This window comes from Mustela putorius, unplaced genomic scaffold (assembly GCF_011764305.1).
Source record: "Mustela putorius furo isolate JIRA1106 unplaced genomic scaffold, ASM1176430v1.1 tig00003858_pilon_pilon_pilon, whole genome shotgun sequence".
Lineage (NCBI taxonomy): Eukaryota > Metazoa > Chordata > Mammalia > Carnivora > Mustelidae > Mustela > Mustela putorius.
This window is the reverse complement of record NW_025422010.1, coordinates 49199582-49225516: the sequence shown is the minus strand read 5'-3', so window position 1 is coordinate 49225516 and position 25935 is coordinate 49199582. Positions and strand designations below refer to the sequence as shown.

The 25935-nt window shown below is 46.0% G+C and overlaps 1 protein-coding gene across 5 annotated transcripts in view; it reads left to right on the top strand.

The window, feature by feature from the left end:
• Positions 1 to 185: 185 nt before the first annotated feature.
• FECH (ferrochelatase) overlaps positions 186 to 25935 on the top strand; it is a 32506-nt gene continuing 6756 nt past the window's right edge. Inside the window, exons 1-7 of one of the 5 annotated variants that reach the window (XM_013052737.2) lie at positions 186 to 456; positions 4887 to 5013; positions 9307 to 9426; positions 10796 to 10944; positions 16925 to 17059; positions 19868 to 19974; positions 23374 to 23472. In XM_013052737.2, coding sequence (XP_012908191.1) covers positions 390 to 456; positions 4887 to 5013; positions 9307 to 9426; positions 10796 to 10944; positions 16925 to 17059; positions 19868 to 19974; positions 23374 to 23472 — 804 coding nt within the window. In that variant the 5' untranslated portion in view covers positions 186 to 389. Of the gene's footprint in view, positions 457 to 508; positions 641 to 4886; positions 5014 to 9306; positions 9427 to 10795; positions 10945 to 16924; positions 17060 to 19867; positions 19975 to 23373; positions 23473 to 25935 lie in introns of those variants that run through there. The other 4 variants (XM_004745546.3, XM_013052738.2, XM_004745547.3 and 1 more) reach the window with 4 other exon arrangements.

Here is a 25935-nt window from a genome sequence, read left to right as displayed (position 1 = left end):
GTGGTTCCTGACTTGGCCGAATTGGCAGAGGCCACCGGGGCATGCGTTCAGGGTGATCCGGGGCCGAGCCCGGCTCCAGCACCAGCACCCGGCACCGCCGGGTGGTGGGGCGCCGCCACTAAGGCGGCTCGGGGCGGGTTTTACCCCCCGGACCGCCCCGCGGGGTCGCCGGCTCCGGCGAGGGGCGTGTCTTCCTTGGCCCCGCCCCCCGAGGCCCCGGCCCGGTGCGGCCCGCAGCGAATGAGCCGGCGCGCCGTGAAGGCTCAGGGGGGGCGACGACGCGAGATAAGGCCTGGGGTGGCCGTGACAGCAGCTCGGCGCCTGGGGGCCCGGCACCCGATCGCGCCACCGCGGGAGGAACCCGGGTTCCGGGCGAGGCTGCCCCGGGAATGCTTTCGGGAGGCACAAACATGGCTGCGGCCGTGCGAGCTGCGGGCGCCCTGCTCCGCGACCGGCGTAAGTGAGGCTGTCGCGGCCGCCGCCGCCGCCGCGCGCGCCCCTGGGACGGCGGGGGCAGCCGGCGCCGGGGACCCCGGGCCTGGGGGCTTCCGGGAGCGGCGCAGGAAGCTCCGCGCGACGGGGCGAGGGGCGCTGTGGAGGTGGGACCGGAAAGGGGTGGCCCTCTGGGAGGGGAGAGCTGGTACGTGGGTCGTCAGCGGGGCGCGGCCGGGAGGGGTCCGGGAGCAACGCGGGTCGCTGGGGGGTCTGAGCAGTGCGGGGGTTTGTCAGCGCCTTAGTTCTTACCTGTAAAATCAGTAATGGGCGTCAGGGGGTTGTTGGGAACCTTAGGGGAAGACCTGCCAGGGAGGATGGTCGCTAAGGCGTCGTGGTCCTCACCGCGGACCTCTGTCCTGGAGTTCCCTCCCTGCTGATGGAGGTCGCAGCGTGCCCACCGCTGCTGAATGGTGACTGGGCACGGACCTGCCTTATTTTTTTTTTTTCTAAGCAGTTCCCCAGTTCACCAGTCTGGTGCCCACTGTGAAGGAATGGAGACCATCCACTTTGAATTTCCATCGACTTACTAGAGGTGCCTTTGTAGAAAGATGGTTAGGACCCGGTTTATACTGAGGGTCAGGTCCCTAAGGGTACTGGGAGCAAAAAGCATTAACTTTTAGGAAGAGGACGCGCAGTGCCAGTAATGGGGCTGGAAGGTGGATTGAATTAGTGTTTTCTTTCTTCCGCCCTTTCTGTGGAAACTCTGACAGGTTCTACATTTGAGGTCACAGAGCAGTATGAGAAGCTTTAAATGATTTGCTGTTCAGATTACAAGTAACTACGTGGAAGGATTCAGAGACCATAACAAAAGTGGATTTGAAGTCAATTGAATTATGGACTCTGATTTTAAGATGTAGTTATAATACCTTAATCATCTTGTTGAAATGAAGGAATTAACATTATTGGGTTGGAAAAAATTGAGTAATATTTCTGAAAACAAATTCTGAAGGTACAAGTGTAAAAGCAAAGTCTTATGTCTATGTTTATAGCATATTACAGAATCAGTAAGAACCTCCCTGGGGTGGGCCACATACTGTATATACTATATATATTTTTTAAGTTAGAAAGTGGGTAGGTTAATGAATTATTGTTTTTTTCTTTTTGCCTTATCTTTCCAAATTTTCTACATTAAGCATCTATGTCTTTCATGATTAGAAAAAAATTTCTAGAATTAAAAAAAAAAAAGAGCATTAGTGTTAAATTAGGGACACTTGGGGTGCCTGGGTGGCTAAAGGTTAAAGCCTCTGCCTTCGGCTCAGGTCATGATCTCAGGGTCCTGGGATCAAGCCCCGCATTGGGCTCTCTGCTCAGCGGGGAGCCTGCTTCCCCCTCTCTCTCTGCCTACATGTGATCTCTCTCTCAAATAAATAAATAAAGTCTTTTAAAAAAATTAATAAATTAGGGCCACTAGAACATTTTGGTGCCATACCAGAAAATAATTCTTTTTTGAAAGCCTCCCCTCTCTAAGTGTTTATTAATAGTCACCATATAGTACATAACTTCTGCTAATTTTCATGACATAAGTAGGATTAGAATACCTGGTCTTGGTTCATAAGTGGGCAAGTCCCTGTTACTGAGTATTCTTCTCATTTAACCACATGTGGTGTGCCTGGTACTGTTGTTAGGGCTGGACGTAGATTAAAAATTTTTTTCCTAATCTTCACAACAGTCCTGCAGGGTTAGCCTTATCACCATTTTACAGATGAGAAAAGTGAGGCTTGGAGTAGTTCTTTGAGTTGCCCAAGTGCTGCCACACAGCCTGTTTGGTACTATCAGGGGTTTCCACGAGATCTCTCCAGCTCTGGAACTCGGACACTCTCTGCCACACAATGCTGTCTCTTCCTTTGGATTTCTCTTAAGCTGTGAGCTGAGTGTATATTCAGGAGTCTCAGTTGATCCTTTGTTTGAATAATTAAACAACTTTAGCTACACGTATACTAATTGGTCAGAGACTACTCTTTGTTTCTCTGAAATCTTCAGATCATTAGGGGAGAGGAGTGTCATAGAGAAGATCTTGAGAGGTGGGTATATTAACCCTAAGTCCTGAGCACAGAGGACCCATTATTAGCAGCAGTGCCCTGAGAATTTGTTCAACCACAGAGGATTCTGTAAGCGTAGGGCATGGCAACAGATCAGCAGCTTGAAAAGTTCCCAGCTCCCAGACTGTCCGAGGAAGTATTAATATACGAGTTGAGGATTCTAGTCTCACTCTCATTCCCTTCTGCCACTCCCTTTTTAAGATTCACAGGGGAAATCTTATTACCAGCAGTCAAATCTTGTAATGCCCAAATTCTATTCTGATACCCCATGGAACCCAGTATAATCTCATTCATATAAGGAATCACAGACGTTGTGACATGATTGAGAACCTGGTTAAATCTCATGCAGTTCAGAATTAAACTTGTCTAAAATAAGGAGATGTGGGTTGGTTTGAGACTTCATTTGAGCAGAATTGAACTTCTTTACGTCAATCTCTTGCACTTTCACTTTGAGTTAATAAGGACTGTTCAGCACAAGCTCACATAATTGGCTCTGTTGGGAATGTGCACAATATAGATAGTTGGAAATCTAAAGGGCCTGGAGATACCATTCTCCTATATCTTATAGACAGGATAGGTGAAAAAAATCAGCAGGCGTATTCCCTGTGCTCTTACAAATGGAGCTAATGCGAGCACTGATCATCTGTGGCAGGTGCTGTGAGGAGTGCGTCACGGGTGTCCTTGGCTGTAATCATCACAAGGATCCTGGTAGCAAGGTGTCGACATTTTACTGGGGAAGCGAAGGCTCAGAAAGAGTGTAGCCTGGGTCCAGTACATTACTAGTAAGTGGCAGAGCTGGGGACAGTCAGATCTGCTGGCGCATAGCCCGAGTTCCTTACCTGGTCTCCTCTGACTCATAAGTAGGAGGAGGGTAGAAGGAGACGGATCTCCGCTGATTTCAGACCAACTGGTTTGAGAGCAGAGAAGGGAGAGGTCATGTGTACAGGGTGGGGCACCGCAGTAACCTCCGTCCCACATTGCCATCTTGGGGACCTACTGGATAGCTTCAGTTTAATTTCACTGTAGGTCATTTAAGGATGAAGATTTTTCCCGCTACAGCTAAGTAGGGCCCATGGACTCCTCAGTTCAGGAAGCTTCTCCAGGCCCACACCTAACTCTTGTGGGGCCAGGGCAAGAGTGCAGATGGAGACCCACATAGCATATGTGGGATAGCCAGCTAACAAGCTGTGAGATATGTTCTCTTCTCCACTACTGGTAGCTAGACCTTCATCGTGCCCTGGAAGAAATGTCAGAAAATGTCTCTGCCTTGTAGAGAGCTGGCTCTGGCCTGTAGGCTTCCCTGCTTCTCTTTCCACTGCCGGCTCTGCCCTGTGTGGTGAAGAGTCCTGTGCATATGCCCAGGCGGACACTCCAGTCTGCGTGTTCGAGCTCTGTTCTTGCCCCTGCACATAGCTTCTGTCGGGTCAAGAATTGCTTGCACAGACGGTACAACCAGCCCTCAGGAGGCTAGAACTAGGAAGGAGGCCTGTGCAGACCCTGGCGCTGAGTGTGGGGGCTCTGGGGACAGGGAATTCTGGGGTTCTGGGTCCTGGGAGCCTGGTCAGGAATGTGGGCCATGGACCCTGGGGTCCCTGAATCCTTGGCTGTGCAAGCCGCATACCCGGTTGCCGGAGGCTGCAGCAGGAGGAGGGCCAGAACGGGTCCTCTAAAGTACCGTTGTCAGGGCCCACAGGCAATGCTAGGGTTCTCAGCACTGGTGCTTTTTTTTTTTTTTTTCAGATTTTAAATTTATTTATTTGTTAGAGAGAGAGAGTGCGTATGCGGGAAGAGAGAGTAACAAGCAGGGGGAAAGGAATGGCAGGCAGGGGGAGGAGGAGCCCTATGCAGGACTTGATCCCAGGACAGTGGACCACAACCTGAGCCAAAGGCAGACACTTAACTGACTGAGCCACCCCGGGGTCCCTAGCACAGGTGCTTTAGGGGAGAAAGCTTATAGGTCGATGAGGTCTGTGCAACTGACAGTGGAAAACTGGCTTGATGGCCACTCCATTAAATCAATGGTTCTTAGCCTGTTCTGCAAGCTTCTTACTTTCGTATCAGCAGCACACTGCTGCCAGTAACTTCCAGAAATGTGCAGGGATCGTTTCAGAATCTGCTGAGGCTGAGTGAGGAGGTGGGTTTCTAAAAAAGCTCCCTGCAAGCCCTAGGGGGCGCCACCCCACCTCGTCAGAGGGATTTTAAGTGCCTTGACCTATGTGCAGAGAAATGCTGGGAAAACCTGTGCTACAGCATCTCTTTAAGTTTTAAATCCAGGATTGCTGCTCTGAGGACCTCTTCCAAAGGAATTACTTCCCTGCTAGATTTCATGCTGCTACTTTAACTTTGTCACAGTGGTGCATGGCGGCTCGAGGACCTGCCAGCCATGGAGGGGCCAGTCCATGGGAGCCACAGCGACAGCTACCGCAGAAACAGCCCAACCGGCCAGAACCCCAAAACCACAGGTGCAACCGGGGAAGAGGTAGGACTCTAACTTGTGGTACTAATAAGAATTTCTGTTTGTGGATGCAAGCTGCTTGAGGAGAAAGCTGCTGGGGCATGCCAGTATGTAAGAGTGGGATGTTAGTCTTGGCTTCCTTTCAATAGCAGGAAGAGTACAGCTCTCTCTCTCACACACAAACACCCCCGCCCCCCCGCAAGGTTTTTAATTTTTTTGGAATTTTTTACATATTTTTAAAAATTTTTATTAAAAATTTTTTTCCCAGCTTTATTGAGGTATGCTTGACAAATGAAAATCCCACGGGCTTTTGTTAAAGGACACATAGCTCAGTACAGTCTGCAAATCATGTAGGAATTTAGTTCTGGAATACATCATGTAACACAAATTATATGTATGCTGGAAGTGTATTTACAAACCTAACATAATTACCCCTATGAAATGTCTGTCCTGTATAGGATAAAGAATAACTAATCCATCAAGAGTGTATATAGTAAACTCTGCCCATTATTTTTCACTGTTAACACAGTGAGCATAATTAGAAATGAAATAATATGATTTGCGATTTATTAAAGGAAGAAAGGGCCTGCTGTTTGCTGGTGGACGTCAGCGGGCACGGCGTTGTTCTTGGGTGTCTTCTTCCATAACGGAAGCCATAGCTGTGCCCGCGTCTTCCTTGGTACAGAGGCAGCACAAGACTCTAGAAGGCAATCATTTAGATAGGTTCACAGAAGTAGCACAGTCCAGCCCTAGCAGGGTGAACGAAGGAAAGTTGCCGTGAGCTATTAACTTCCTGACCTTTCCTCTAGACCGGATGTTCCGTGAAAGCAATACGGCTATGAAAATGAGTAGTCTTATTTTGTGTGTGTGATTTTTCATTGTGTGATTCTGGGTACATTGATTGAACACTGAGGAAACTGAGGCTTGGCGGGGATAGAGCCATAGGCAAAGTGTTGAAACCTTTTCGAGGGAGAAGTTTTAAATATGTTACGCCATTTATACTTTTACCTTCAAACAAAGGGAACCTGACATTCAGAGCTTGGTGTCACATGGGCTGTGTCTGGAGGGAGGAGAGACAGACCATGGCTAAAGCTCTGCACTTCACATTCTCTCATAGAGGGTGTCGGACTAGGGCAGCTAATGCGCCATTCGTTATGCACAACACAGTTTTGAATTAAGTGCGTGTGTATTTAGGTATTTTCAAATCGTGTGCATCTCTTTCATGTGTAAGCTCATCATGGTTTACAAAACATGGGTTTGCAGAGCAGAGTAACATCCAATTCAAAGCCACTCTTGTTCTGAGCTCAGGTGTTATAGATGGAAAACAGTTCCAAATCTCGTTTGCACATTGATACCCTCTGTGGCTTAGGTAAGTCTCTTAGCTTGGGGTTTCTTAACCAGTAATCTGTTAACTGGCAGCAATCCATGGGAAAAAGCGCTTAATTTATTGTGAGTCACAGATTTTGAGGGTGAGACACAGGATCCCAGAACACTGGTGGTCTAAAAAGAAAGATTAAAGGAGTATTACAGTTTCACAATATAATGAATTTGGAATTTTCAGGTATCAAGAAAAGAAAACTAAATACCAGCTTGTTAATTCATTGATAAGACTTTTGGACAGAGGAGGTGGAAAAGTTGTAGGACAATGACCACCTTCCAAAATAGTTGCTTGGTTTAGTAAAAAAGGGAGTAAACCCCCTTCCTCTAACCCAGTGGTTCTCAGCAGAGGGAGGGGGAAGCTCTCCTTTCCCACTCCCCAGGCGTATTTGCGATGTATGGAGACATTTTCGGTGGTCACAACTCGGGTGGGGTTTGTGTGGTTGCCACCCAGCGAGTAGAGGCCAGGATGCTACTGAAACCCCGCAAAATGCAGCACAGCCCTCCACGGCCGGGGATCATCCAGCTCAGAATGCCAGGAGTGCCCAGGAAGAGAAAGGCTGGCCCAAGACAGTGATGTGACAAGTGGACCTAGTTCATCCTAAATGGGAAGATCCCTGACATCCCTGGAATGCAACAGTGCCCTTACCCCAGGAATTGGTTCTTATTTTGGAAACTTAGGCTGAGAAATTCAGATTTCTGCCTCATTTGTGTTTGCTTAAGCAAACAGTTTCCTGTATACATTTGTATACTGTATATTTGTATACTGTATACTTTTACTGTACAAATGTATACTGTATACATTCGTATACTGTATAATGTATATTGTATACATTACATTTGTAAACTGTATACATTTGACATACTGTCCTGCCTCACATTATCACCACCTTAGTGTTTCTTTAAAATTGCAAGAAAAATGTGCTTGTGATCTTGTTGACTTTTTAGAACACATTAGGACTGGTCCTCCAAATAAGCCATCTCGGCAGGGCCAGCTCAGCCACTGCGGTAGGTTGAGGTGGTCTTGATGGAGGAGGGTGAGAAAGTGGGACCCCTCCGCATTTGTAACAATGGCCTTTGACATAAACTGCAGTCTGGTCGTTTCTCAGCTGCTTTATCAAGAGTGAATGGAGACGACTTCAGCCAGAAAAAAGAAAGAAGTACTGACAATCACGCTGTTACATGGATGGACCTTGAAAATTGTATGCTAAGGGAAAGAAACCAGACACAAAGGGCCCATATTATGTGATTCTATTTTTTTAATATATTTTTAAAAGATTTTATTTATTTATTTGACAGAGATCACAAGTGGGCAGAGAGGCAGGCAGAGAGAGAGAGGGAAGCAGGCTCCCTGCTGAGCAGAGAGCCCGATGCGGGACTCGATCCCAGGACCCTGAGATCATGACCTGAGCTGAAGGCAGAGGCTTAACCCAATGAGCCACCCAGGTGCCCCTATGTGATTCTATTTCTATGAATAAGCAGATCCATAGACCCAGAAATCAGATCAGTGGTTGCCAAAATGAGCAGGAGGAAGAATGGGAAATGTCTCTAGGTTGCGGGGGTGGAGGGGGGCAGATATTCTTTCAGGGTAATGAAAATGTTTAGGAATTAGATAGTTAGATAGTTGTAATGGTCACATAACTTGGTGCATATATTAGAAACCACTGGATTGTAATTTAAAGTGTCAGATTTTATGGTGTGTAAATCATATATAAATTTTTACAAATGCAAAAAAAAAGCACGTGAATGGAAGAAACACTCCTTGTCCTTTAGTGTCTCCACAACAGGCTCTTTCACTGCTGTCACAGGGCTACCACTCATGGGACCATGCAGGCCTCCAGTTCTCTGGCCTCTCATCTCTGGTTATGACCTCAGAGTTCCAAGTCTCCAGTCTTGGGCTGCTAGCGGCCACTGGAAGCATGCAGGAGGCCCTTGGTCCCACTCTGGCTCCATCTTGCACTCTGAAGGGGTGTAGGGATGGGAAACTCATCTTGGCCTGGCTCCGTTTAGTCTGTGCAGGCTCCAGAGCGGCTCTGGAATTTAGAGGTTTGGAGTTTGCATAGTCCTTTTGTTTATTTAGCTTCCTCCAAACTGTTTGATTTTCTTTTTTTGCTTCTTCTGGCTTATTCGGTGCTTGATTCTTTAGACTGGGAACTATTTGAATAAGATACAGCAATTTCTTGTAGGAATCTAAGCAGTGGCTGTAGATGAAGGGTGGAGAGGTGAGTGCAACACGAGAAGTGTGTATACTTTATTGTAGCAGGAGACACGAAGAAGGAGTAAAGGCAGGCTCTGGAGAAGGCAGCAGAGAAGCAAGAAATAACTTGTCAGTAATAATTTAATAACTAAGGAGAAGGGAGCAGATAAAGAATTAGATATGGGCTGCTTTTATACTGTGGAGGTTTAAACTTCTAGGAAACCCATGGCTTCTCTGTGTATAATAGAACTTCTGTGTTCCAGGTCATGCAAATTAACTAAGTATACTATCTATTTAGTTCTCCAGACAGCATTTGAGATAGTTGGTGGACTCTCTATCTTATAGGTGAGGAAACCGATGCTCAGAGAGACCAAGTCATTTGTGTATTCGTGAGGCATTCACATGAACAGTTGCTCCAACCACAGGACAATTGTAGATTTATACCTGGCTCTTGGTCCCTAAGGCATGGGATCTTTTCTCAGGGCTGACCGTTTAGTGGAGAAACATTTCAAGCCCAGAGAGTCCAGAATCATGGAGGGAGCTAGGAGACCAAGGTCAAAGTCAGAGCTGGGTCCGTGTGGAACCGGAAGCCTCGTGCATTCCCAGATAGGTAGCCATGGGATGCCAGTGCATAGCTCTCTAGCTCTGTACCTTTGCTTTGAACAGATTGGATGTGATTTGCTACTGAACCAAGATTGTACCTTAGAGGATACAAATCAACCATTGCATTTTGTTTTCTGTAGGAAGCCAAAAACTGGAATATTGATGCTAAATATGGGCGGCCCTGAAACGCTGGGGGATGTTCACGACTTCCTTCTGAGGCTCTTCTTGGACCGAGACCTCATGACGCTTCCTATTCAAAAGTAAGATATGTCTAAGCACCTGTGCTTCTTCCTAACTTATGCAGTCCCTCTTGCCTTACGTGTACCTCAGTTCTTTAGTTAAAAAAAAATAAATGGTTTTAATACATATCTGGTAGTGGCTAGAGCAGCATTATTATTTTCCATTAGGTATAAGAGAGAAATGGTACTGCAAGAATTGCAGTGGAGAGAGAAAGCAAGTGGGTGGTGGTAGAATTCCCCTTGAGCCCTTTCTTTCCCAGAGCTCTGGAAATTGCAGGTGTCTGACACAGCTGATGTCCCTTTAAAGATTGTTACAGACTTATTTGTGCTTGGCACTCAATGGCTGATTAATACTCAGGGAAGCAGTGATTAGTATGCATTCATACTGTGACTATGGACTGTGGCTCTCCCCTTTCATCTCCCCCCCAATTTATTTATTCCCTTCTCTTTTAAAATAGGTTTTTGTAAAGAAAAATGTATACATGCATATGATAAAAAATGCAAATAGCAGAAAAAACGTTCACAGTAAAAAGCAAGTATCCCTTTCCTTGGGATTCCAGCCTTCCAGTTACCCACTGGGAGGTTACAGTTGTACCAGAAATAGAGAAATCTGTAACTGTACAGGTATCTTTCTGGTTACATTTAGAACTAGTTTGTGCATATGCAAGCATATACATATCTTTATTTACAGATATAGATATATAGGTATGCATGCACATGTATATCCTCCCGGTTCTAACACAAATGTGAATGTACTTATGTCCATTATTTAACACTTTGCTGTTATTTTTTTCTTTAAACTTAATGTATCTTGGAGATTGGTCCAGAACACATTACATAGATCTGGCTTATTGTTTTTTTTCCATGACTGTATAGAATTGCATTGTTGAGTCATACCTTAATTTATTTAACGTGTGGCTCATGGTGGACATTTATCTTGTTTTCATGTTAAAATGAACATTCGTGTGGTTTGTGTACTTCTTTGCTCACAGATGCAAATGTATGATTAATATGCGTTTTCTTAAAGTAAGAGGAATATATGCTTCCCAGTGTCTTCTATATCCCACTTCCTACTAGGTGTAGGATCAGACATTGCTAAGACAGTGGCTCGCACGCATCTAGGGTCTGTGCCTGAATGTTCGGTGTCCTGCTTCTTCAGGCTGTGTTGCTAGAATGTCACGTGGGGCAGAGGTGGCCACCTCTCCGAGAGCGTTTAGTTTGCTGTCTACTCAAGGGCAAAAGAGCTGGCTGTTGTCACTCAAGTCTTCTGTTTTTAAAGGCGTGATATACTTAGGCTCTTCTTATAATTTTGCTTATCTTTTCTATTGAGTAGTTTCTGAGGTTGCTCAGGTGGAATAAGACCCACTTAACTACCTGTTAAATGATTTAGCAAGCTGGCGCCAATCATCGCCAAACGTCGAACCCCCAAAATTCAGGAGCAGTACCGCAGGATTGGAGGCGGGTCTCCCATCAAGATGTGGACCTCCACGCAGGGAGAAGGCATGGTGAAGCTGCTGGATGAGTTGTCCCCACACACAGGTACTTAATCACCGTCTCACTGGCCTTGTTCTTGCAAATCAGATCTGAAGACCCGATCACGACTGGGTGGTAGGTGCAGTTCTGGGGGGTTCCTGTGTGATGCATGGTCCCTTAACTCTCTCCTCCAGGTATTATCCTTTGTTGTGGGCCATGTAGCCTGTTACTTCCTTATGTTGCAGAGGAAAGAGCAAAAGATTTGGAACAATTAGTTTCAAAAGAAAGTTTGAGGGGCACCTGGGTGGCTCAGTGGGTTAAAGCCTCTGCCTTCAGCTCAGGTCATGATCCCCGGGTCCTGGGATCGAGCCCCACATCAGGCTCTCTGCTAGGCAGGAGCCTGCTTCCCTTCCTCTCTCTGCCTACTTGTGATCTCTTTCTCTCTGTCAAATAAAATCTTCAAAAAAAAAAAAAAAAAAGGAAGTTTGAGGTGTGGGTTAAGTTGAGCTAGATCATAAGAAAGAGGCCAGGGGCACCTGGGTGGCTCAGTGGGTTGAGCCTCTGCCTTCTGCTCAGGTCGTGATCTCAGAGTCCTGGGATTGAGCCTTGCATTGGGCTCTCTGCTCAGAGGGAAGCCTGCTTCTCTCTCTCTCTCTCTCTGTCTGCCTCTCTGCTTACTTCTGATCTCTCTCTCTGTCTAATAAATTAAAATTAAAAAAAAGAGAGAGAAAAAGAAAGAGGCCATATACTATGAAGAAAAGATGCAGATCTCATTGTCCCGGAAAGAAATCATTGGGAAATGGAACAGGGCTGCTGTTAGTGCCTTTCCTTTCTGTGCAGAAAGCTAGTTAGATGAACAGAGCAGAATTTGTTAGTTGTCAGGGCAGCCGTGAGACTGTAAGCAACTTTCAGCAGCTGCTCTTGGCGCTCAGCGATACTGGCTAGCATGAGGTGCTGGAGGACTGCGTGCAGCTAGTAACCATCCTCTGAGAACCTCTAATGCAGAAGAAGAATGTGCAGAATGAAACCTTAAGTGCATGAAAAGAATTGTAAGTGTGCATTTAGCTGCATTCAAGACCCATTGCATGCTGCTGGACACACCATCATTCTTATGTATACTGAGACAAGAAACTCTGTCTGCTAATCCTAAGACAGCATCTGTTGCAGACGTGGGCCAATATGAGAAAGTTAAACCAAGAGATGTGCATGTAATACGTGAATTACAGATGCATTTTGGGGCTTCAGAATCAGGACAGGAGCATGACACAGTGAGGACCCTCGAGGACAGCCACCCCTCCAAGCGGGACCAAAAGCATTTCACTTTGCTCTGAGAGAGCAGCACTGAGTGTCACCTCAAGCTGCTCTCAGAAGCCACCACTTCCCATCACACACAGGGACAAAGGCTCTAGCTCAGCTCATCTCACTTGGAAAATTGTTCAGTCACGCTTCTGAGCATCGGGTGTGCTTCCTGCCTTCGCTGGTGGCTCAAGGGCATTTCCTACACAGTTCAGCCATGTGCACCACAATGTGTCTTGAAAACATTAGGTGAGGAGAGCTTGGCTGTGCCCTACTTACACCTACCTGTTAGAGAACAAGCCCCCTGGTCCTAAACAGTTTATCACCATAAAAGGTTTAGTGTGAATCAGACCTTCAGTTGCTGTGCTGTCTTCAGTGGAAAAAGAGGGGGCAAGATGTCATTTCTGTCTGTGGATGTAGTAGAGCAGTACTCGTCACCACCAAGGATCCGGCAGAGCTGTCAGCCTCGGAAAACCCCAGATGGAGGGCATCCTTCTCATCTCTTCTCCCTAGGTGGGGCTGCTGGGTTGTCCAGATCATACCGGCCAGCCAGGGACTCAGCCTCCCAGCTTGGCCTGGAAAGAGTCCCGTGAAATGAACTAGATATAAATCACTTACTATCAAACATCTGATTATTTTAATCTGTGGCCATTTAGTACAAAGGAAGTTATATCATCTAGATTCTAGGATTATTCCCTGCTTTGGTAGGGGCCAAAGAATAGTAATATCTACGTCATGTTTTCATAGTCAGAATCGTGATTTTTTTTTTAAAGATTTTATTTATTTATTTGACAGAGATCACAAGTAGGCAGAGAGGCAGGCAGAGAGAGAGGAGGAAGCAGGCTCCCTGCAGAGCAGAGAGTCCCATGCGGGGCTCGATCCCAGGACCCTGAGATCATGACCTGAGCCGAAGGCAGAGGCTTTAACCCACTAAGCCACCCAGGCACCCCAGAATCGTGATTTTTAAAAGATCGGTTATTAAGCATTCCATCTTACTGAGACTTATCTGAAAGAGTAAAGTCTATTATTCTTCCTTGTAACTTTGGGGATAAGTTTAGGGTGTCCGCTCTGTGGCTTGCCTCTCCAGTCCCTCAATCGTTACTAATGTGACAAGAAGTCATCTTTCCTCCCTCCTCTCTCGCTCCAGTCACTGGGAAGTACCTGCTCTTTTCACGCGGTAATCCCACTTCCATCCATTCCTAAATCCAGCCAGCTGGCAGGTGTTTGTAAGCACTGACCACACTCAGGTACGGTGTAGTGGTAAGGGATGAAGTACTGAGTACGGCACACCCTTACCTTCATGGAGCTCAGTGACCTGGTCATTGTCACCGAGGCAGGGAGTTGTCTCAGGCTGCTTTTAGTTTCTCTGGATCTGGGAACCTTGTCCAGGGCCTGGTCCTGGGAGGGCTTTGGTGCTGATGACCCTTTGACCTACCACTGTTCTCTGTGGCCCATACTTGGGACCCTCGGAGCAGGCAGGTTGAATTATTGCTCTCTCCTGCACCGTAGATAGCCACGTAGCAGTTTCGGCAGACCGCTCTGGGGCTATGGTAGAGAAGCTTGATGAGGCCCAAGACTGGCCATCCGTTCATTCATCTGTGGTGCCCCGAGTGCCCTGCACTGTTCGATGCTGCCTTTCAAAGTCAAAAAACATGGTTTCTACTTATGAGAAGCTTCCAGTCCAGGGAGACCCTACAGTTGCAGCCTAGTCTGCTTAAGGGGCAGAGAGAAAATCTTTTAAGATTAGCTGGAGAAATGCTACACAAAACAGGTGGACCAGTGATCACACAGAATGCAGATGGAGGAAAAATGGAATAGTCTTGAGGTTTGGAAACTGCTTTGGGGGAGGTTTGTGCTGAAGACCAAGATTATCAGGTGTGGCTCTACCAGGGGCCTGCCCAGATTACCTAGAAAGAGGTTCCTTGTCCTGCTGTCTAAGGCTTGGCAGAATGGACCTGAGCCAGCGCTGAGGACCCAGGCCCTCACCTCTTGGTGTGGATTTTCCTTCCTCCTTTCTCCGTCCTTCCCGCCTTCCCTCTCTTTCTCCTTCCTCTTCCTCCTCACACTTTCACACAAAACCATCAAGTATACTTTTAAACTATGTCTATTTGTTTATTTCTATTGTGAGAAAGGGCTCTTTACACAAAATAGTGCGATGAGTACGAGCAGGTAGAAACGTTTCAAACTCTTGTTTTTTTAGGGAAGTAGCTGTTGCTTAGTAGCAGGTGTAGAGATCTCGGCCTGCTCTGGCTTTGTGTAGAACTGACTGTTAAGTCCTACGGTCAGTTTAACGAGGGGATATAACTTGGAATTGGTGTCATGTGTTTAAGCCGCATTACAGGAATTGAGGGAAGACAGAAGGAACTAGATGAGAAGCGTAATCATTTCATGAAAGTCTAAATCTCAGACACATTTGAAAAATGATAGTTTGGTTATGTAGACTGTGACTGCTTCTCAGGCAGCTGTAAGTATGCGCTGTGCTGCAGAATAAGTGAGTGGTTCTTTACAGGGTGAATGGTGGGGAGGAGCATGGGCTTTCTTCAGGTGGAGCTGGCTTCCCTGGGCCTGCTTGTAAGAGTTCAGCCAGATGACTTACCCCACTAAGCCTCATCTCGAAAATGGGGGTGATCACAGAACCCAACTCCTAGAATTATTTTGAAGATTACACAAGATAATCATGAAAGGCATCAGCCTGGTGCATGGTACATGGTAAAAATTCAGTACATGTGAGCCTTTATTATGATTCGTTGTTGGCCTAGGGCTCCTGACATGATACAACTCGAAAAGCATTGCGCTATTTCATACCTTTCTCTCAAAGAGTCATGTACAAATCAGACATTTGATCTGTGGGCTGGAAAGGAATGAAGTTTCATGGCTCAAAAATTCAATCAGTTCTTTTTTTTTTTTTTTTTCTTTTCCTGGTCACATGTCACCAAAGACTTCCGGGTGGTTGGTGGCTACTGTACTCTGTGCAGGCCATCTTTAAATGGAACAGTCTAGCAAGTCTTATCTGTTCCTTGCAGAATATTTTACCCTCCCTCCCTTCCAAGTGAGGTCACCACCCTGCCTTTATCTGCTGGGGCACTCACTCCACCTCTCTTGCCTGCAATATTGGAGGAACTCCCGGCCCTAGGCATTTAGGCTGCAGGTGGAAGGAAAATGCTGGAAGCTGGTTGGCTGGTAGTGTTGGAGGCTCTTACCCTAGCAATCTAGTCATACGATTGTCTCAGAATAGATCAAAAGGCAAATTCCACTTCAGCCTCAGCTTAGGTCCCCTAGAGCTCCTCAGACAGGGGGGCTTGGGAGCGTGGTCGCTGACGGTTCTCGAATGAACCACATTGTCATCTGCAGTGAGTCAGTTAGTCATTTGGACTTTGCTTACAGCATCAGGCGTTCTGGAGTATTTTTGCTGCAGTTCATCATTTTACACACGAGAACATAAAATTGGTAGCCTCGAAGGGACAGACTGCTGAAAGGGTTCCCTTATGTCGCTTCCTTCCTCTCTGCGGTCCCTAGCCAGAGGCTATCAGAGCAGCTCGTCCTTCCTATGCACATACATGCTTCTCTCTCCTTTCTCTCGTCCGCTCCTGTCCTTGGGAACATGTACCCCTGACTGCCCATGGCCTGTGTCCCGTCAGTCAGGAACTGTTTATACAGATACACGAACGTGCACCTTTTCTTTCACTGCAGCCAAAATGTTTCTTGTGGCTATTTTTGTGACCCATACTTAGTGCAGCCCCTGCTCACGCTAGGACAGTAGCATCATCTTGGTTCTGTTACTGCTTAACATTTGTGTTGTGTATTCCCAGTGTCATCCCTGAGAGGGAGATAGCTTTGTCCTGTGAAATGGCAGGAAACTTTCAGTTTCATGATTTTCTAAATGCCTAAGAAATTGTGTGCTGGCGGGTGTTTTTAAGATCCAGAACAAAAAGATGGAGAAGGACAAGGGATGGCTGGGAGAAGGGGTTTGTAGGGAATGTACAGGGAAGGCAGGCAAGGGTGTACGCCGAGCTGGGCTGTTACTTCAGATCCGGATGGGTGTCTCGAATGTAAGCTTTGCTGTTGGGTTTCTCTTCTATATTAGATGAGAGGAATCATTTCAGTCGTCTGTTATCCGGGAACAGCTGTTGAGTATCCCAGAGCTCACAGAGGTGACCTGGAGCCTAAGGGAGCAGGAGGGAACAGGCCGGGTGGAAGCAGGCTGGGGTGGGGACTGGAAGGGGCACAGGCTTGGGAGGGGCGAGACCCACATTCAGGTTCAGCTCCACCGTCTGCTGGGGTAACTTTGGGTAGGTTCATTAACCTTGGAGAGTTTCAGTTTCTTTATCTGAATAATGGTGCTTAAATGAAAGAAAAAACAGAAGCAAAGTGTCCACCATGGTATCTGGCACATCAGAGGAGGTTATATTTCAAGAATAAGTGCTAGCTCTTTCCTTCCTGCCTTTGAGTGTCTCTTCGCTCAGTCAGGAGCAGAGTAAAGACCAGAAGTTTGGGTTTTAAAAAACACTGTGCTCAGCAACGTTGTGGGGGTGGGGGCGTGGAGGTTGATCCCAGAAAATAGTGCCTAAAAGTCCCAGCACTAGCAAAGACTGGGTAAGATCTGAGGAATATTCTAAACTTATCCCCAGTATCAGCCTCCCAGGACATTAGGTTAACTGTTCTTTGTTCTGGGCTTTGCATGATGTTTGGCACTCCGAGGAATCTATATAAAGATTAATACTTTCTCCTTTCCACACATGCCTCCTAATAGCCCCTCACAAATACTATATTGGATTCCGGTACGTCCATCCTCTAACAGAAGAAGCAATTGAGGAGATGGAGAGAGACGGGATCGAAAGGGCTATCGCCTTCACGCAGTATCCACAGTACAGCTGCTCCACGACAGGTGAGCCTTCCCCTTGACCGTGGGTGCGCAGGGGTGCCGGGCCCTGGCAGCCATCACCAGGGAATGCAGCGGGAAAGGATAAATCATTTTCCATCTGAATGGCAAATCTAGCCTGCCCGCTTGAAACACGAGAGTGCAGCTCAGTCCATTTGAAATCTCAGGGTTTGTCTGTCCCTGAGTTATGGGCCAGTCGGCTGAGAGTCACAAGCAGTGGGTTTGGAAGGCGGTCACCGCTCCTCGGTGCTTTAATGCAGTTGGGTAATGGAACGTTAAGCCACTTTTTATATTTGCGTAATAAACCCTATTTTTATGGCAACCCTAATATTCTCAGTAACATAGCAAGGGTGATAGCTGTTTCCATTTTGAAATCAGAGGTACCCAGGTAGCATGAGAAATATTGGTATGTTTTTTCATTGTGCTTTATGTATGGGTTGGTTTACTGGTTAAACCAAAGCCCAGCTTGATGTTCCCTTTGTAAACTTCTCTCAGTGTTCTAGATTTTGGAAAATATTACTGTGTGTTGTTTCCTGTATATTTAGATGGAGCAGGAGAATAGTCATGTTTGTCCTTCTCTGTAGAATTGGTAGCAGGTAAAGCTTCTACTGTTGCCCACAAATACATTTGTTTGCATTCTGTTTTAAGGATTGGGCTCAGCACATTTGGACTCCCAAATTGTTTTTGGGTGTTAGTGCATACTATTTCTATAATTATGAAGAGAAGCAAGACGCTGTCCGAGATGTTCAAAGCCTATTGTATGCCTTAAATGTTCGCTCAGAGTCCCTATGAAAATGCCTGAGTTCTCAGACACCCTCAAGAGTTTGAGTTGCAGCTTCTTTTGGAAATATACCTCTGCAACCCAAAATGTCTGCTAATATGTTATTGGAGAAGGAGTCAGATTTTATAAATATCTAAGCATAGCTTTGCCTTGCTTTACACAATAGACCTCAAACGTAGGTGTGCCTGGGAGGCTCAGTCAGTTGGTTGATCATCCGGCTCTTGATTTCAGCTCAGGTCCTGATCTCGAGCCCCGAGTCAGGCTCCACGCTTAGTGTGGGGCTACTTCTCCCCATCCCTCTTCTCTTCTCCCTGCTTGTGCGTGCTCTATCTTGCATGCCCTCAAATCAATACATAAATGAATGAATGAGGGAAATCTTTAAAAGAAATGTATACTTCAACTGTAGGTGTCTGCTCTCAAAATTAGACAAGTTAAGAAGATGATAATTTGTATATCAGAGGATTGACTGGGTTTCCTTTCACAGCTGAGTCTCCCAGTGGGTCTCAGGTGTTAGAGTCTTTGCGCCCTTTCCCTGGTCCATCTCACATGAAAAGGCAGGTACATCTTCACTCAGAGATGCGAAAGCCTTTGGGAAGTGCATCCATTCTTGGAGGCCAGGAGAGTGTTATTTACCTGTTGTATCATGTAGACACACGTTGTTGGGGCAGAGCCAGGATAGCCTGTATGTCAATCACATGCAGTTGTTTTGGTTCTATTTTCCCCTTCATTACTACTTTGGGTAGTTTATCAAATGTTTCTGAGTGACCCAGAAGAACGGATGTGGCTTCCAGAAGTCCTTCTGTGGCTTCAGAAGTCCTGAGGATGATATTCGCCTGTACAGTGTGGCTTGCAGTGTGACTTAGGCTGGGGACACTGGGATTTCTGGAGAGATTGTTTTCGAACATGCAGTGGACTCCATTTGGATTTATCTGACTCATTGGATTCTGGAACGAAACTCATTTATCTTTTTGAGAACTTCAGTTTTAGGCTAAGTGTACATTTGATTTAACTATGGGCTGTATCCGGGCTCTTATTTTAATCTGGAGACATACCAGATTAACAGCCTTCATCATTGCAGAAACTGGTGCATTGCTGTTGGGAAGCAGGGAAATGCTGTGGAACATTTACCCTGTGTTAACATTGAGAAAGAGCCTCCGTGTTAGGATTGGTTGCATAGGATTAGCCTTGGCCCACGTGGCAGCTCCCCTCGGCCAGGAAAAAGTGCCATTGAGCTGGCACCATCTGCCTTCCTTCAGCCTTTGAACTTTTGTGATTTTGACCTCTTGGTTAAAAATACAAGTTTTGTTAGATTACTGGTAAGGATTTGCTACCCATTTAACTTAACCCTGGGGAATGATGATAATCTTGTAGAAGCAGATAAAAATAGAGAATGTTTGTGCAAACCTAAATAAGCTAGTCTTCTTATTAACAAGTCATTTAAAAAGATGGCTATCAATACTGTAAAGTAGAAAATATGCATCTCATAATATTAAATAAAAATATGCCAAGCACTCGGGATACAAAATTGCATACATGCTAAAATTACAATTTTGTGAAACAAAACCGCTATACAGGAAAATAATAGGAAAGAAAGAACTCTGCTAGAATAAAACGATGGCTGTATTAGCATGCTGGGTCATGGCCATTTTCTTTTTTCCTTTCTTCCCCACCCCTTGCTTTTTCTGCTGGGGCTGATTACCTTCATAATAAGGGGGGATTAACATGCTTTCAGTTGTTAGACTTCGTTCCTCAAAATGGCGGCGGTTATATTTCATAAACCCTCTACCATCCTGTTTCTTACTAGAAATGGCCGCATTCCTCTTTGAAAGGCCATCGCAATTGATTGCTTTTTAGTGATCTTCAGTTGCAGGGTAGTTAAATCTATCTGCATTTTAGAGCATTGAAATGATTGTAATTAGACCAATTCAGTACAGAAGCAGTTACCTATGTTGAACTTACTGCCTCTACTAGTCTGTTTTTCATTTTCACTATCATCAACACGCATCTACTAAGTGGTCCCCTGTATGTTTCAGGCAGCAGCTTAAATGCCATTTATAGATACTATAACCAGGTGGGCAAGAAGCCTGGGATGAAGTGGAGCACCATTGACAGGTGGCCCACGCACCCGCTGCTCATTCAGGTAAGCCGGCACTGGCCGCAGCCCCTCGGCCCAGGTTCTGGGGTGGGTCAGGTTCTTGTCCCTGCCTAGCGGGTGGTGCCCTTACGAGCCGTATTGTTCTCTTGCTTAAATTGTGTGCTGGGGGGCAGGGAAAGAGGTATTAGAGACTCGACTTGTTATGTTAAGAGAAAATAAATTTGAAGATTAAAGGTTAGAGTCTCCTTTCTTCAGATCAACAGTGTTAGTTACAAGCTAGAGCAGAATTATGTTTTCAGTTTTGTGTTTCCCAATAACCAGGACATGAAAGATTATACAAAGTGTTTCCAATAATTTACATTTATATATTGAATGACTGACAGATCCTGTATTTTCTAAATCTTTTAAAAATGACAAAAATTTTAAAATTTTTCAAGGTACTAAATCTAACTGTTCTGACATGAAAATAGATTTAACATTTCTGGGGCGCCTGGGTGGCTCAGTGGGTTAAAGCCTCTGCCTTCGTCTCAGTTCATGATCCCAGGTTCCTGGGCTCGAGCCCCGAATTGGGCTCTCTGCTTGGCAGGGAGCCTGCTTCCCGCTCTCTTTGCCTACTTGTGATCTCTGTCAAATAAATAAAATCTTAAAAAAAAAAAAAAAGAAAGAAAATAGATTTGGAGAATCAATTAAAACTACAATTCGAAAGCCAGAAGCTTTGAGTTGGTGTTACTATTTACTTTTTGCCATTTGTACTTGAGAGTAGTATTGGTAATTGCCCTAAAATGTACAAATGCAGTTTTCTTCTGTCAGAGGAGATTTCTGCCTTTGAGTTAGTCTAGGTGGGAGACATACGAAGTGATTTAGGTTTCATCCACTTTGTGTTTCACTCCGTGGACCTTTCTCTGGCAGAACAGTCCGGAGTCCCTTAAAAGCTCACACCACTAGGTGGGGCCAGACGTCGGTGAATGCGGGCCTGCAGACCGCTCTCCCCTGCAGCAGGCCCTGATCCTTGGGCACAGAGGTGATGTCAAGGGTTAACACTTAGGTGGAAAAACAGTTTTAAGTAAAAATGAAAAGGAGGTGCCTTCCCTTAGGGATGGGTGTAGTTCTGCTTTGATGGTCCCCCACCCCTTTGCTGTACGTGTGGAAAGCCCAGCCTGCCCCTCCCAGTTTGCTCTCGGCGGCCTGCGACTGGGAGCGAGGGCTTTCGGGTCAGCGCTGACATGTGGTAGCAGAGAGCGGAGGGGTCTGCACAGCATCTGCCTGCCCTGATCCACCGTGCAATTAGGTTTGCATTAAAATTCAGCCCTTTGAAAGGGGGAAGCAGAAAGACGGAAAGGTCTCTTAACTGAGGAAGTCTCCACTCACAAAATGAAAGGGAATTTTCGGGGCATTTATCTGCCCTTCTAGATGGTGTGATTGAAGGCTCTAAGAGCCGCCTGCCTCCTTCATTCCGCAGCGAGATTGCGCGTGGAGGACCCCGCAGACGGACTGTAGGTGATCTAAGCAGCCTCCTCCTGGCCCCTGGCTCCTCGGTGTAGACTACGGCTTAGCGTCTGTTGCAAGCCGGAACAAATTGTGTTTCTGCTCACTCTTCGGTTAGAGGAGAAAACGAAAAATGCTAACAGTTTTTAGAAACAAAAGTTTATAGATAGGTTTTATGCTTCGTGTCACGGAGCTGACACGAGGAGATTTGATATCTAGCAGAGATTTAAAAAAAAAAAAGTCAAACCCTAATCGGAAATTAAAAATACAGTTAAAAACAAACACTGAAAATAACACCTTACTCTACATTTCTACTTGTTTTAGGTAGTAATTACTTGAAATTGTCATTTCTCTACTGCCATCCCTAATAGCGCTGTGTGGCGAGCTGCCGGGGTGAAAGGGGTAAGCATAGCTTCAGGTTCAGACTCTCATGTAGGCTTCGCAGCGGGTCTCCTTCCCCGGGCTGCTGTCCGTCCAAACACAATCCTTCCTGAGCACCCTTCGTTTCCAGGCACTGCAAGACCACCAGAAAATACTGTTGTTGTTGTTTTTTAAATCTATATCTAATCTAATCATATTTACTCTGTAGATAAAGTATAAATTTTGAAAGGAAAGTCTCTGGGCACCAACTTGTACCTTCGTGCATTTTGTCACCAGATTTGGAGGGGTTGGAGAGATTAGTAATACCGCAGGGCTGATTAGGGAATTATTTGCTCTTCTTATAGTATCAACCCTGATATATCAAAATACCAGCAAGCGCAAAGGTACGTGGTTCTGGTAAATCATCCTTTATGATTTTTCAAAAACCTTTCTATTTGGAAGTTTAAACATGCAGAAAAGTCGCAAGACTAAGAATAGTGCAGGGACTAGACTCTTTGCCTAGATTCACAGATTACTAGCATTTATTCCACTCCATCACTGATACACTCTGTACATGGGTGTGCCTACAGTTTTCTTCTGAACCTTTTGAGAGTAACTTGTCTCTGTAAAACCACCCTTGACACCTAAATAGCAAGGACCCTCTCCTCCATAACCATGATCCAATATTCAATCTCAGTAAATTTACCATTGATACTTAAATTCATCTGATCTACATTCATATTCTGATTCTGTAAATTGACCCATTAATGTCCTTCGTAGCATTTGCTTTCTGAGTTAAGTGACGAAGAATGATTAAAGTAGAAGATGAAAGAAAGCCTCTTCACATCGGGTATTTCAGCACCTATTGATGTAGATCGGAAAGTGCCAACTAGACGGAGGGAATTAACTGGTCTGGTGGACAGAGCTTTGGAGGCGGAGGCGGGGCCTGCCTGGCAGCCTGGGTCCCCAGATGTGACTGAATGGCCCCCAGGCCGGCTGCCTCTTCCCCCCTCTGTGAATTTAATGAGAGTTGGACAACCTCTCATCTGTTGTTATGAAGGTTGTTACGAAGACTGGCTGAGGGAGGATACTGGGCTCAGAAGGAGAAGGTCGTAAAAATAGAATAGTATTTTCTTATTCCTCTACTATTTGTGTCTAATGTATTTTAATGTCATAGGCCTGAAAGCCAAACTGAGGAAGATTTAGAAAGAGCCTGTAAGCTGTTTTCCTGCTAACCGAGCAAATGAGAGGTCTTAAAACAACTTCTCCTTCCCATCTGTGTCTTCTTTCCATCTGGAAGTGTGCCCTGTTCCTCCCGAGGGGAAGCAGATCCAGAGCGCTCATTTTCAGTGAGCCATTAGCGAGCTTCAGAAGTTTCCCATCAAATTCCCTAGGCCCCTGAAACCGTTATGAGCCATTTTCATGATGAACCAAAGCGAGAAGAGGCTGTACTGTTTGCAATTTTTTAAAAAGAGAGTGCCCGTTTCTGAGGGTTACCAGGAGATTTCTGTCACAGCTCTCATTTGAAACACATTTTCTTTTCTTCCTACTTTGCTCTTCCCGCCTCCTTCTCATCTTCCTTTCTTGCTGTCCCCACAGTGCTTCGCAGACCATATAGTGAAAGAGCTGGACCGTTTTCCACCTGAGAAGAGAAGGGAGGTGGTCATTCTGTTTTCGGCTCACTCCCTGCCGATGTCTGTAAGTAAGAGAGTTTCGTTGGATGAGTGGTAGAGGATTTCTGAATGTGCAAGCAGGACCCAGCTTCTCAAACACCCTGAGCCCAGTACAAGGATGAATTCTAGCATCTCAGACTTACCTAGGTGCTCATTTTAACTCGACTCCTTTCTTGAAACCTAATTATAATTAATTCAAATTATAATATTGTGGGTAGGTATTGTCCTAATAACCCCCTTTGAAATGATAACTGGAAGGTGTATTCATGAGTAGGGATTTTCAGTACAGGCGGCAGGTAGAGGAAGGCTGCTTTTGCCTGCCCCACTGAAGGAGCTCATCTGATGTCAGGGTCAGTCAAGCACTGAGGGCCTCTAGTCACGCTGAACTATCTTAGGTCCCATTCTTTTATCAAGACTGGGTAGGGGCTATTTGAATTCCAGGAATGATTACAGTTTTTAATCTGCTAGGACTAGAGCCCACATTTTAGCAAGTGAATACGGAGTGTATCACCTTGTGATCTGGTTGCTCCTGAGTTTTTCACGTTATGCTGGGTGTTCACTGAAATACCACCTCCACGCGCCCTCCTCGTTGCGCATGTGCAAACGAGAATGCCCGAGCTAGGGTGCTGGGTGGTACGGAGATGTGCATGGAGTGAGCAGCCAGTTTCAGCAGCTCAGGACTATCATCGTGCCCCAAAACAGGTCTTTTGAAGCCGGAGGGGTGGAGAATGAGGTCTTCGGAGGTGCCATTTAGGGCTTAACTCCTCAGTTAATGCAGTTAACCTGTCTGGTGCCACGCTTCTAATCGGTCTTTACTGCCACCTGCTGGTCACTGGGGTCGAGCCCTTACAGCTTTTCCACTCCGCCATCCCCACCCCCCGGGGCCGGTTGGTCTGTAGGTGGCTTGGGAGAGAAATTTCTCTCTTCTGGAAGCCTGCCTATTTTACTTTCACAAGTTCATAGCCTCTCTTCTGGTGTCATGCAAATCCTCTTCAAATGTGCGTCCCGCTGCTCCGCCCGCTTCCTTTCCGTAACCGTCACCGTGCTAGGTGTGATGAGGCCACGTCCGAAGGGGAAGCTCTTGCACCGGGAGCGGAGGAAACACATTTTTCTACGTGAACGATTCCGGGTGCTGCCTGCCCTTCCCTCACCGCGCGCCGCACTTCCCTTTCCTTCGTCAGGGACGGAGCGTGCCGCCCAGGGCCGCTGTGGGACTGAGGAGTGGGTAGTGAAGGGAGAAGTCTGTTCAGGGGGGCTCTGCTTTTCCCCCGGGCTTGCTTCTAATGACTTTTTCCTCCTTCTTGACTTTTTAAAGACTCATTATTTGGAAGTAATTTTAGACTTTAGGCAAAGTTGCAAAAACAGTACAGAGCATAGGGTAGCCTGCATATATACCCTCCCCGTATGGCCCCTCCTGCTGACATGTCCATAACCATAGCTCCTGACCCAAACCAGGAAGCTAACAGCCGTGCGGTGCCCTGAGCCAACGCCAGGTGGATCAGACTCCACCACTTCTCCCACAACGGTCCGTTTTTGTGCTGGGATCCAGTCCAGCATCCCATGTCACATTTCGTTGGCACATGTCAGTGTCCCCCAATCTGTGACAGTCCTCATGCTTTCCCTGTCTGATCACGACCTTGATACTTTTGAAGATTGATTTAGTGGAACGTCAGTCATTTCACAGCATGCTCCTGCACTTGGATCTGTCTGCTCTTTCCCCGTGATTCGACTGAGGCTCTGTAGCACTGGGAAGAACATCCCAGGGTGCTCTGTCCTCAGTGCGTGGTGTGGGGGTACATGATGACGACACCCTACCACTGGCGATGTCATCCTCGGCCATTTGTGTAAGGTAGTGTCTGCTGGATTTCTATGTTGTAAGGTTACTGTTTTTCTCCTTGTAATTTCAAATATCTTAGGTGACACACTCTGAGACTACGTAAATGTCTTCTTGTTCCTTGACTTCTGCCCACTAATTTTAGCATGCTCCAGTAGATCTTGCCGATAGCACTTATTTCTGTGCTGTTCTAATGGTGATTTTCTATTTCCCTCCTTCATTCTGTATTTAGGTTTCTAATGGTTTCTAAACTAACTTTTAGTAATATCATAAAATAGTTTATCAGTATTTCATTTCAACAATATTTATTGAGCACTATTCTATCCACTGTATTCTAAGCACTGTTCCTTCCACTGTCAGAGGATATGGGAGTGAACAAAATAGAAGTCATTCCCCCAGAGAGCAGGGCTGGGGGACAGATAATAAACATAGTACAGAAGAAAATAGTTCGGTATGTTAGGAGGTAATAAGTGGTATGGGAAGCAATCAAGCCATGCAAGGGGTTAGGGTGCCCGTGCACAGCTAAATATTAAAGCAGTAAAAATAAAATTCCTGTTGAACATTTTAAAGAGTATTAGCACGCTGCTGCGTCAGGACCAGTCAGACATTCAACAGTGCACAGAGCACTCAACTTGCTGTCTGTTGCGGGGGGGG